At 65.4% G+C, this 12,541-nt stretch overlaps 1 protein-coding gene across 3 annotated transcripts in view; it reads right to left on the reverse strand.

Annotated features, from left to right (window-relative positions):
• Positions 1-7,902, reverse strand: part of MMP17 (matrix metallopeptidase 17) — a 20,350-nt gene extending 12,448 nt beyond the window's left edge. The window contains exon 1 of one of the 3 annotated variants that reach the window (XM_053205927.1): positions 7,744-7,902. In XM_053205927.1, coding sequence (XP_053061902.1) covers positions 7,744-7,887 — 144 coding nt within the window. In that variant the 5' untranslated portion in view covers positions 7,888-7,902. Of the gene's footprint in view, positions 1-1,598; positions 1,622-2,295; positions 2,946-7,743 lie in introns of those variants that run through there. The other 2 variants (XM_053205928.1, XM_053205930.1) reach the window with 2 other exon arrangements.
• Positions 7,903-12,541: the final 4,639 nt, after the last annotated feature.

The following is a 12,541-nucleotide window of genomic DNA, read 5'->3' on the forward strand; positions in this document are numbered from 1 at the left end:
TGCAGAGAACCAGCTAGATTCCTCCCTTTCCAGGAAACACAGGGTCTTTCCCAAGGTTTCTCTGTTCCTTCCTCCCCCCCAAACCCTTACTGGCCCAGAGCCCCTGGTCCTAACTGGAGGCCCGCAAGAGTGTGTGCAAAACTGGGGCCCCTCTGATGTGGTTGGACATGGCTGAGTAGCACCAGGAGCGACTCGGTCCTTGATGAACAGCAATCAAGACACCTTCCCAAGTGGACGCGCCTCATTAGACGGCCCCTTCTCCCCGGGGGCCTGGGAGTGACACCCTGTGCTCAAAGGAGGTGGCACTGGCTGGGACAGGGCCACCTCCCCATCCTGGGCTGTGCCGTCCTCAGGGTTAAGACGTTTGCTGTCACCGAGCACCCCCTTCCTCTGGGAGGACCCCCCTTCACATCACTGCAAACACACTGAAGCTCATCAGCTGGGCCACCAGCGGGCTGAGCATGTCCCGTGCCTGGTCCCTGTCCCGGCACTGGAGCGACCCGAGACAGCCTCAGGCACTAAACACCTGTATTCGTGGCTACACACGTTTTCGGGAAAAGATTCAAAGACTATTGAAAGTTTTGACTCTGCCGTTCTCTTTCCGAACGTCCGAAAACACACACGTGCATTTCAGAGCCCTCTGTTAAGACTCTAGGCCTGAGCTACGGAACCCCAGGGCCTCAGGGCTGCAGCAGCCCCCTTGCTCAGCACCACGAGGCTGCCTCCTCTAGGAAGCCCTCTGGAGTTTCCTCAGATGTCCAGGATGCCAGATGAGGGTGCCGGCAACCCCCCTCCTCACCAGGGAAGGGCCCACCCAAGCGGGTGGGGGATGGGGCACTCTGGGAGAAGAACCCCCTTCCCCAGCTGTCTGGCCCGGGGGGGCTGGGATAACAGCTGGGTGTGTGCACTGAGCTGTGCCCCACCCCCACAGGCACCGAGCTTCCCCGAGGGGCACTGCCCTGCCCCAGGGAGCCTGGCCAGGAGACCACATGCGTTTCCAGGCTTCCGAGGCCTCAAGAGCCCTTCAGGTGGTTTTGGAATGTTTGCCAACGCTGGAAAGCAGCTTTTAGCCTCAGGTCTGAGGGGCCGCCTGTGCTAACTTGCAGAACCACGAGGGCAGCTGAGTGCAGGCGCTGGCCGCCCCTACCAGCCTGGGCCCTGGGAACACTGCAGCTCGAGACCCTGTCAGTGGCCAGGCCAGAGGAACAGGGCCAAGGCCCCCTCCCTCGCAGGTGTGGGCTGGGGGTGGGGGTCTGTACCCTCAATCTGACTTCCCACCCCCCCCAGTGTGGACCCCTCCCCCTGACCTTCGCATCATGAGGCAGCCCCCTCTCAAGGCCCCAGCTGTCCCCTCCCCATGGCCCCTGCCATCCGTTGTGGGGGGGGGGGGTGGATGCGGGCAGCGGGGAGCTCTCGGTGGCCACGGGGAGCGAGGGGGGCCGGCGGGTGGAAGTGCCTGGAACCGGAAGGCCCCATCCCCCTGGGGAGGCGCCAGGACCACAGCGCCCCCCCTCCACCGGCCAGCTCATCTCCACCTCCGGGAAAACAGGCAAAGTCCCAAACAGCCAAACGGCCAGCCCCGCCCCCGGCAGCACTACCTTCTGAAGTGGGAGCTGAGAACCGGCCCGAGGGCGGGGGAGGGGGGGGGTGTCCTGGCAGGGGGTGCGCGCTTCCCCCCGCACCCCCTCCCCATCACTACAGACGGAGCCCGGGCCGCCCCTCCCTGCGCGCCCATCCCGCGCCGTCGTCAGGCGACCGCGTCTCCAGGGCAACCAGGCTGCAGCAGCGGAGGTGAACCTTCCAGAAGGCCGTGGGGAGGAGAGGGGAAGAGCAGGGACGTCCCAACCTCGCAGCCCAGCCGCCGTCCCGCCGCGGAGAGTCCCCAACAGCCAAGGAGATGTGCCTTTCCTCCCCCCGGGGATCCCTGAACTGGGCCATTAACGCCTGCAGGGAAACTGAGGCCGGAGCCGCGGTGCCCCGTGCAAGGCACTAGCGGGACATGGTGCTTCCGGGCTCTAGAGCGGCTCCAGGCCTCTCCGCTTTTTATCTTTCCCCGTGCGCTTGTCACGGGCGATACCACATGCCTCCGTTTACTGGGATAACAGGTCCCACTCCCCTCCCAACTCTTGGATTCCCGGGGAGGCACAGCCCTGGCCCCAGAGTGGCCCCAGCAGGTGAGGGCCCCCGGCAGGTGGGAACCTGCAGCCACAGCCCCACGGGGGGGACTGACGGGCGGAGGGACGGACGGAGGGACGGTGCTGTGCTGCACCAGGCTGGCAGACAAGCAGCACTCACTGTGTGCAGGGTCTCAGGTAGTCCTCTCCACGGTCCCACGGCGTGGCCGCTGTTGTCCTCACTTATAGGGGGCAAGTGGGGGCCTAAAGACTGCGATGACCAGGGCTCACACTACCCCCTGGAGCCTGGCGGGGCCACCATGTGCCGGGGACCACAGTGGTGGGTGGCTGACCCGTGGGCCCTTCCCCCCGCACGGTCCGTCTGTGACTGGATCCCCCCCCCAGCCTTGTCGGGGGGCACGGAGAGCATGAGCCCCTCTGTACAGATGAGTAAACCGAGGCTCAAAGGCTGCAGAGGGGCCGCGGCAGAGCGCAGCCAGTGAGACCTCGGCCACGGTGCCGTGGCTCAGGGGACGTGGAGGCTGGCAGGCAGTGGCTTTAGAGTCCCCCCAGGGCCCAGATAACCAACGGTAAGTCCAGCAGAGCCCGGCTGTGCCCGGGAGGTGCTGGCTCCCTGCCCACCCTCTGTACCTTCGCTCGGCACCCGGGTCGGGGCAGCGTGCGGCCACCACCTCCGCTCACAGTGAGGAAACTGGGCCTCGGTCGCACGTGAAGCCAGTGGCAGAGCCGCGGTCTGGCATCAGTCTCCGCCTGCCTCGCTCTGCCCCTTGGAGGGAAATGAGCTGGTGCCCGGCTTGCTCCGGGAGGGGCGGTGGGTGGCCGCGGAGATCCCCCCCCCGGCCCCTGTGTCTTCCCCAGGGGGACGCTCCTGGGCCTCCCCCCGCCCCCGGCCCTGGGACAGCCTGTCCATCCCCCTGACACACCCAGAATGAGCACTCACTGTGCCAGGCGCTTCTGGGGACAGGGGAGACCCGGGAGAGCCCTCCCCGCAGACGGGGCTCCAGAAGCGGACGGGGTTCTGGGGAACAGTAACGATACACAAATGGACGTGGGAACAAGTGACTTCACGCATGACAGCAGTTACCAGATGCGGTCCTAACAGCGGACAACTGCTGAGTGCTTTTCCAGTCACTAACCCGCTTCGTGCTTACGACGCCCCTCAGGGCAGCGCTGCCCGAGGATGGGGGTGGGGGGCATCGTCTGTGGTGTTCGTGCTGGGCACCCAGTAGCCACGAAATAAGTACCTGCTGCATTAATCTTATGGGTGAGCACCGTCATCCCCACTTCACAGACGGGGACACAGAGCCAGAGAGAGGTTAGGACAGGCACCCACAGTCACGCAGCCAGCCAGCATGGGGCAGGGCGGGGACAGGAGCCCAGAGCCTATGCCCGTAACCTCTCTGCTATGAGGGGACGTGAGTGACAGGGTACAGGGGCCAACTAAATGGTTGTCAGAGAAGATGTCCCTGGTGGGTGACAGTAGGCTGAGATCTGAGAAATGAGGAGCTGGTCAGGGGACGAGCCCTAGAAGAGTTCACAGAGGTGGGCGTGGCACACACAAAGGCCCTGGGGCAGGAGGCAGCCGGGAAGTTCTGTAGAGAAGCACAGAGAAAGGCGTACAGGAGGCAGGCACGCAGAGGCTGGCAGCCGGTCAGCAGTGCAAGCTGATTCTGGGCAGGGGGTGGGGAGAGCCAGGCTGTGCACCCTGCCAGACCACTCTGTCACTCTGTCCCGCCCCTGCGGAGAGCCGACAGTGCTCGGGAGACCCCACAGGCTCTCAGCTCATGAGGGACAGACCCCTCGCCCTCCACGAGCGACGCACAGACCCTGCGCACTGGAAACTCATCACCGTCAATAGGCAAAAACCACAGATGCTCGAAGCACCCTCGGAAGGCACTGCACCAGCCGCCTGCCAAACCCCAAATCCTCTCCACTGCTCCCTCCCCCTCAGGACGGGAAGGCAGCTGACTTCCCACCGCTGGGAGCAATCCAGAGGCCTCACCCAGTGAAGGTCCCAGTGGCCCGGTTTCACAGACTGGAGACCGAGGCCCGCGGGCTGGATCCAGACCCCGGTCTGCCTCAAGGGCCTGCGTGAGGGGGACACATCCTAAGCCCCCAGGCCAGATGCTGGCGGTGTGGTCGGGGTCCACACTCCCAGGGCTCAGTCCACAGGCTCCCGCCACAGAAGCACACAAAGACTTCTTTCAGACTGGCCGTCAGCCCCGAGGCCAGGAGTGCTCCACCCGAGGCCAGGAGTGCTCCAGGGCCAGAACTCCCAGGGGACAGCACGCCTCAGGGCTGGGGGCCTGGGGGGTGCTGGGTGGACCTTAGGACCTTCACATTCACATCTAACCCCCCACAGGTATGCTGGGAGGGGGCCCCTGGAGTCTTCCCTCTGGAAGGCTCAGCGCAAAATCACGCAGGGGTTAGCCATTTCCTGCTGTCTGTCCTGGCGGAGGGCGGGCAGTCCCAGGCTGCAGCTGCGGGGTGCCATGTCTGTGACCTCCGTCCTGAGCGCACGCAGGGCCCGTGGGCTCCCTTGGGTGCTGGCACTGAGGAGCAGGGACCCAGAGGCCAAGGGTGACTGTCACCCCTGCCACAATCTTTCCCCGGCTCAGGAGGGGGACACGGGGCTTGAGCACGCTATGCGGTCCCGGCTCACATCCACCACTGCCATCGTTCAGCCACGTCCTGCCCGTCCCTTCATCCTCTGGGGCCTCTCGGGCCACGGGCCTTGCTTGCTCCCGGCCATCCTCACATACAACCTCAGCCGCAAACCAGTCACCTGTCTCTCAAAGATCACGCGATCCCCCGAGATGCTGTGTGGTTGGGGGGCAACGAGGACTTTGTTGCTGGAGGTAGAAACCCGAGCACCTGGGCACAAACTTCAGAAGACCGGTTGGTAAATCTGCCGACGCTCAATGTGTGATGTTCACGCCTGTCACTGGCCCCCCTGCTCCAGGGCCTGGGTCCCCCCCCCCCCCCCACAGTCACGCTGCAGTAACCGGGAGGTCTGGCACTGCCTCTGGCTTAGCAAGAACGTCGGCAACAGCCGCACGTCTGTGCCCAGGGCCGGCTGAAGGATGTGACGTCCGCGCTGGAGCGAGCTGGGGTGAGCACAGAGAACTGGGCAGATCCCGACGTGCCAATACGGAACGTTCCCCAGGACAGGCTTCCAAGTGAAAGCAGCTGGGCACGCAACAGTGGGCAGGAGGCTGTCATCCATACAAATAAGGGGCCCAGGTCCCCAAGTCCTCGCGAGTGCCCAGACGACCTCCAGAAGGATCCTTAGGAGATGAGGGGAGGACGGGGGAGAGGGAATTTCTCCCTCGGACCCTCTGTATGGCCTGAATGTCTTGCTACGGGTGTTACCTACTTGGAAACACAGTAATGAAAAGCTCGGCGGACCCCAGGAGAGCACAGCACACTCTTTTGTCCCACTGTGCACGGCCTGAAAGCCCACCCTTAGCGGGGCGCAGGGGACTCAATGCAGGGCTTTGTCCTCACTCTGAAGCTGGGGGTGGGCCGGGCCAGCCTCTCCCAGCGACCAGCCAGTGCTCCAGACCCGCTGGGCTCGACTCTGTCTGGCAGAAGCTGGGTCACACTTACAAAGAGGCCCTTCTCCTCACTGGCGGCCCCAGATCTGAATATCCAGAGTCAGCGGACCCGGGCGTCTACAGAGGGGGCGGGATGGAGTCCCCCTCCTCCCCATAAATCCTGCCGTTTCCAAGACTTCCCGCACCTCTGGGTCCGCGGCTCCGAGGTGTCATTCCCCAGAAGGCCACCAGAGACCGCCCTCCACCCACAAACGGGGCAGAAAGCTGGAAGGCTGCTCCACCAGGCGGGCGGGTCCTGGCCTTCCCCGGGTGGGAGCCTTAAAAAAGTGTCAGGCGCAGAACCCTCGGCTATTTACCCACTGGGCCAGATGCCAGGGCCCTGCTGGCTTTGGGGTTCCAGGCTAAAGAGCCACATTCCCCACCTCCCACGCCCCCACAACGGCATTCCACAGTTTGGCCCAGTGACTGCCCACCCGCTGTGGGGGAGGGGGGGCGGTCCCGGGAACCCCGGCAGCCAGAAGAGGGGGTGCGCAGGCTCTAGCTGGCCAGGAGTGTGCACAACCGGCTGTCCCTGGGCAGGCAGAGAAAAACTTCAGAACCGCCCCGGGTCTGACAAACCAACTTGGCCGGGCCAGAACTCCCAGCCTTCCCAGCAGGGTCTCTCTGAGCTAGGAACTGGAAGCCTGGGTTCTACCCTCACTCTGCCTCGACCTGGCAACAGGCTGCCCCCCAGATCATGCGCCCCGAGGGGGGAGGGGATCCAGGAAACACCCAGCTACAAAGGAGCACCCCAATCTCAGAGGCAGTTTGGCAGGGAGGAAGCCCACTGTGGGGTCCCTCAGGCGTCCGGAAGCCGGCAGCAGCGACCGGTGGCTGCGCTGTCCCAGATGGCTGCGAGGGCTGGGGCAGCTGGGCGGGGGCGCTCCCCAGCCTGTTTCTGAGCCAGAACCTGTGGCCAAGTCCTGCCAACTGTACAGGGCTGCGGATGCCTCCCCCCACACCCCCAACAAATGCCTCCGCCTGCCTGCCTGAAATCCACCTGCAGCTTCCAAGTGCCTACGGCGCTGGGAGAGGGGCTCGGCCAGCACCCCTCTAGGACAGCCCTTTATGCGCTGGTGGATGTGGGCCGTGTGCAGGGGTGGGGAGGGCGCGGCCCCTGGCCCGGATCCCCGCGTCTCTCCGCGGAGTGAGGGGCCGCGGCAGGGGCGGAAGCCCCCAAATAAAAATCCGACGGCCCCTCGCGCCTTCGCCTGGCCTCGCCAACCTGGGGGCGGCGAGACCCAGAAAGTGATCTCCAGGTTCCAGGTCCAGAGGAGTGTGACTAGGGGGAGGGCTGTGGGAGGAGGGCGCTGCCGCCGGCCCCAGGACGGCTCCCAAGGCAGGGGCACAGCTGGCGTTCCGGAAGGGGGCGCTGGGGACGGCGGTGGGGCTGCATCCGAGTCTGGGAATGGGAGGGGAACCCCATCAAGCTCGGACAGGGCCAAGGGGGAGGCAGAGCAAGGCTGGCGGCGGAAGGGGACCGGGCACAGGGCCAAGATCCACGTCCAATGGGGCCTGGGGGCCGGTTCTCTCGCTCCCCGACACCCCACACGGAGCTAACTCGACAACCGCCGGCTTTCCGGGGCGTCCCCACTCCGCAGCCCCGACCTTTCCTCGGTGGTGGGTGCGCGCCCCTCCCTCCCCCCCCCCCGCCACTCCCACTGGGAACGCACGCGGGGCGCGCTGCTCCCGGCGGCTGCGACGGCCGTCCCACTCGCCTGGGGTCCCCCTTCGGGGCCGCTCCGAGCCGCAGGCAAGGGCTCGGCCGGGCAGCTCCAGCCTCCGCTGCCTCCCGCGGCTGCGGCGCGCAGCGAGCGCCGCGGTGCCGGGAAGGTACACGGCGCCGCTTTCCCAGACCCGGGTGCGCGCGCGTCCAGCGCTCAGCCTGCGCCCCAGCCTCAGCTTTCCGCCCAGGAAATGGGTCCAGGGCTCCCCGCGCTCCCGCAGGCGCCGAGGGGCACTGTCGGGGTCCTCCCGGCCCGCGGGACCCCGCGTGCCGGCCGCGCACTCACCACTCCCAGGCTGAGGTCCTCCGCGCGGGGCGCGGGCGCGCCACAGCCCCCGCGGGCCGCCAGCGCGAGCAGCAGCAGCGGCAGCGGCGGGAGCCGGGGCCGGGGGGGCGGCGGGCCGGGCCCGGGGGCGGCGCGGCGCCCCATCCCGCTCGCGGGGCGGTCGGCGCGGCTGTGGGGGTCCCCGCGCTCCCGCGCCCCTGCGTCCGGCTCCCCGCGCCGCCGCGCCCCGCTCCGCCGCTCTGCGTCCCTGCACCCCTGCGCCCGAGCGCCCCGCTCTGCTGCGCGCAGCTCCCGGCCCGGCCGAGCCCCGCGCGCCGCCTCCCGGCGGCGGGGCGGGGCATGCTAATGTATGCTAATGAACTCCGGCCGCGCTCGCCCCGCCCACCGCCTTAAAGGCCCCGCGTCCTGCGCAGGTACTCGGACCCCAGTCGCACCCCACGCCTCGCGCGAGCGCCGGACACTGGGGCTGCGGTGCCCGAAAGGAAGGAGATTTGCGAGCGTCCCCCGACGGTCTCGGGGCGGCGGGGGTGCGCGGGCGGGCGCCGAGTCCGGTGGTCGGGGCCGCCCCTCCCCCCCCCCCCCCCCCGGGGCTGCCCCGGCTCCCCGCCTGTCCGCGCGCCCCGCGGACCCCGAGCCAGAGCCCAGATTCGTGGTCACGGCTGGGCACCCCAAGCGGCCTCCGCAGCGCGCCTGGCGGACGCCTGGTGGAGCCCTCGAGACGCGAAAGGAAGGGGTGGGGGCGGGGTGGGGGGCTGGGAGCGTGGGAGGGGCGGGGGCGCCGTCGAGCGCGAGTCTCCCGGGGTCTGGGCACGGTTGGGAGTCTGTGGGTTCTGGGTTGGGGAGGCGGATACTGACGTTTGTCCGAGGCCCGTGGGCGCTGGACACTGGCTGGGCCTGCCTCATTTATAATCTCATTGGCTTCTCACAACGTTTTACGAGAGGGAAACTATTATTCCCAGTTTTCGAACGAGGAAACTGAGGCCCAGAGAAATTAAGTACCCTGTGGGATCTTCGGTGGGGAGGGCTTGGGCGGGGCTCAGATGCACCCCCCACCCCCACCCCTTGTTAGAGTTCTCATCCTGCTGGGTCTACAACTCTGCCCAACCATCTGGTTAGTCACAGCTAGTGCTGTCGGAATTGAGGGCCCATTCTACGGAAAGGGAAACCAAGGCCCAGGCATTTCGGCTGGATCCACGGCACCCTGTTGGGGGGGGGGGGTGAGGGCTGGGTTCCAGGCAAGCCTCCACTTCACCATCCTGCCCCAAGCTGTGGCCCCTGTGGAGCAAGGAGATTCTGCACCTGCTTCTGGAGCCCTTTGTATTGACAAGTTGAGATCCCATGTGGCGAGGCACCCTGGCACACAGTGACCTCTCACAGGCACAGCCCCACATTTTGCTCATGTGCATGGGGACAAGCTGGTTGTCAGTGGCAGAAACCAGCTCAAACTGCTTCTGGTCAAGGAAAGGAAATGTAGAGGCTTGTTAGATTGGGACATCCCAGGGCACACTGATGTCAGGCAGGGCTGGATCAAGTTGCACAGTTTCTCCCTCCATTGTTGAGTTGTCTTCAGTCTCAGCCAAGATTTCTCCAAACGGGAGCAAAGGTGGCGCAGGGCCGCTCCAGCCAACGTCCTTGCAGCTCAGCAAGCCCAGCCACAGACGGACTCTTCCTGAAGCCAGAGGCCCACGGCCGTCTTTTATTGGATGATGCAGATTATGTGTCTGTCCCTGAGCCAAACGTGTCCGGGGGATGGAAATGAGCTGATCTGCCTGCACAGACTGTAGGAAGGAAGGGGTTTTCCAAAGGAAACGGGAGGTGATGAAGTCTGAGGAAGGGAGATGGATGGCAGGCAGGGCTGGATCAAGGGGCTTGGAAGGGTTGCCAGAGCAATTGACCCCTGTGTAAGAGTTCTTCCTGCATTTGAGGGTTTGGAGCAGGATGCTGTGGGGGGACGCATTCCAGAGGATGGCAAAGAGGCGTGGCTGTGACGGTGGCCTCGGGAGCACAAACGTGAGTGTGGGCAGGCTGTGGTTCTCCTCGGACAGGTCCAGATGGTGGCTGGTGACCTCAGCGAGCACCAAGGATGCTTGCGGGGGGGGGGGGAGGGGGTCACTTCATGCCGGGGGACTACCACACGACAGCTGCTGCTTTCTCTTGGAGCCTGCCACGGAATCCTGATGCGCGAATGTGGGCGGAGTCCAGGCACCGAGAAGGGGCCGCTTTCACCATCAGATGGGCGACGTTGGAAAACTGATACGTCATCATGCGCCGAGGGTGTGGGAAGTGGGGACTTTGGTGCCACTGGGGTGGGGGTGGGGGGCCCGCTGGTACAGCCTCACTGGAAGGCCATCAGGGAGCAGATATTAAAATTTAAAAAGCACGTTTTCCATGGCTAGCATTCTTGGTGTCTGCCCTAGAAAAACGCTCCCGTCTTTGCACGAGAAGACGGATGCAGGATGTACTGGTTTAACGTCAGAAGCTGCCCGGACGTCCACGCGGGGCGGACCGGCTACAGCAGGGCCGCGGGCCTGGTCAGTCGTGCCCACTGTGGCCCGCGATGCGGGTGAGGGCACTGCCTGCCCATCTGTGGTCCCTGCAGCCTGGGGTGTTGTGTCCCGCCGGAGAGACAGGCACCTCTTGTAAGACCCACAAGGTGCTGTGGGAGCGGGCGGTGCTCTGGGCTGGCCACACTGGGACACACCCGGAAGATGTTGCACTGCCTGGGAGTTAGACAGGACCAGGTGCACCAGTTGGCCGCTTAGACGTTTTGTTGAGTGAAAAAACAAATTGTTTTTAAGACAACAGTAATTAGAAAAAAGCCACGAAACAACTATGTATTTACATCGACCACACGTGCGCGCACGAACACGTAGGTCTGTATCATCTTTCTGAGCCCTTGATCCAGCCTTGCCTGCCACCCATCTCCCTTTCTGTGGCGTCAGCACCTCCGATTCCCTTTAGGAAATCCCCTGTTGTCCCCGTCAGCCCAGGGGTTTGTGACACTGCCGCCCGGGCCACTCACTCGTCGCCGTCTCCCACTGCGCTCGTGTGAAAGCAGAGGGAAAGTTCTGGAGGGAACCCACTGAAGAGCACGGTGATGACTTCGGGCAGCAGGGCAAGGGGCGGCTGCCTTAGCTCCGCCCACGCTCCCCGGGCGCTCCCTCCCGCCACCTGCACCTGCGGCTCCTCGTCCTGGGGCCTCGGGCTGCGGGACGTCCGTGCCTGGGCAGCCCAAGCTCATGACCAGTCGAGGGAGATGCTCCGGGCCCGTGCACGTGACCCGTACCGTCCGGGCCGCCGGCTCTCGCTTCCCCTGTCCTTCCCATCCCCACTGCCAGGGCGGGTTCTCCAGGGTGGGTTTCCTCATTAGTCACTGTCACGGGGACCCGGTGAGGCCCCCGGGCCAAGGCCTTCGGCTTCCCGGCCTGTTCTCCATTCCCGCCAGGAGCGGCTGTTTCTGGTTTGCTTGTGTAACTGAAAATCAATAAAAATGAGAACAGGAGAAGTGTGCTATGTGTACGGGATGCAAAAGGTCGCTTACTCAAATGAGGTCCCCTCTCCGAGACTGGGGTCTGGAGGGCGGTGGTGGCCCTAGACCGGGGCCCCTGCCTTCGCTCTCACAGAGTGGCGAGGCTCGGGCTGCATGCCCGATCTCCACCCTTGCGGGGCTGGCGCCCAGGGCGAGGGGTGAATCGTGAATCCCAAGTGTGGGACAGTGGCCCCGAGACACCCAGTCCTAACCCCCGGGATCCAAGAGCGTGTTCCCTTATGTGGCGGAAGGGGCTTTGTCGCTGTGTTTGAGTCGAAGATCTTGGGACGGGACTGTCCTCGATGGCCAGCAAGGGGCCCAGGGCTGCAGACGCTGTCTCCTTGCCGTGGCCTCAGTGGTCGAGGCCCGTGCGTGTCTGCGTCCTGCTGTGCTCCCCGCGGGGACTCAGACGTAAGGGGCAGGTCTGCCCCGGTGACCCCACTTCACCCTGTGACCTCTGTGGGGCGCTGCCTCCACACGCGGTTACATTCTACCGTGCTGGGGGTCAGGGCTCCCCCGGATGGGTTTGGGGGACACAATTCAGCCTGGACGGAAGGTGAGTGGTCACTGGGGCAGGGTCCCGACACGTGGTGACGTGGTCGTGGGAGCTGGGGTCCCCAGGCCTTACCCCATCGTGTCCCAGCTCCTCACGCCCACGCCGCACCTCAGTACGAGCTGGACCCCGCGCCGGCCACGTCCCCGTGCCCTGTGTCCCCGAGGGGCTCTGCGGCCGCTCCCTGCCCCTCGCCGGTCTCTCCTAGGAGGGTCCTTGCGTCCACCCTGCACAGGGGCGACTGCTTCCCCCAACTGAGAACCAGGTGGAGAAATTCCGTCTGCCGGTGAGCATCACCACAGCGCTACCCACAAGGGCCACAAAGCGGGAACACCCAGCATCCACGGGCCACGGACGGACGCACAGGAGGTGACGCTTTGACGAGCCACGGGCCGGGCGGTGCCCGAGTCCACGCGGGAAGTGTCCACAAGAGTCACATCCGGAGACGCAGCGCAGACGGCTAATCTGGGGGCTGGGGTGGAATGTTCTGGAATCGGGTGGTGAGGATGGTCACACAAGTCTAGGAGGATATTGACACCACACAGGGTGCGGGCCCGGCTCCCCCGCAGGGCAGGAGGCGCCCCGACGCGGGCCAGGGAAAGCGACGTGCTCTTCCTCAACCAGTTCTTGGAGGAGCCAGGCCGGCCGGGAGGCAGCCCAGCACTCCTGGGAACCCAAGCCTCAGGGTTTCCTGCCGGCGCCCTGTGGTGTGGCCA

The sequence above is a fragment of the Acinonyx jubatus genome, chromosome D3 (assembly GCF_027475565.1).
Source record: "Acinonyx jubatus isolate Ajub_Pintada_27869175 chromosome D3, VMU_Ajub_asm_v1.0, whole genome shotgun sequence".
NCBI classification, from domain to species: domain Eukaryota; kingdom Metazoa; phylum Chordata; class Mammalia; order Carnivora; family Felidae; genus Acinonyx; species Acinonyx jubatus.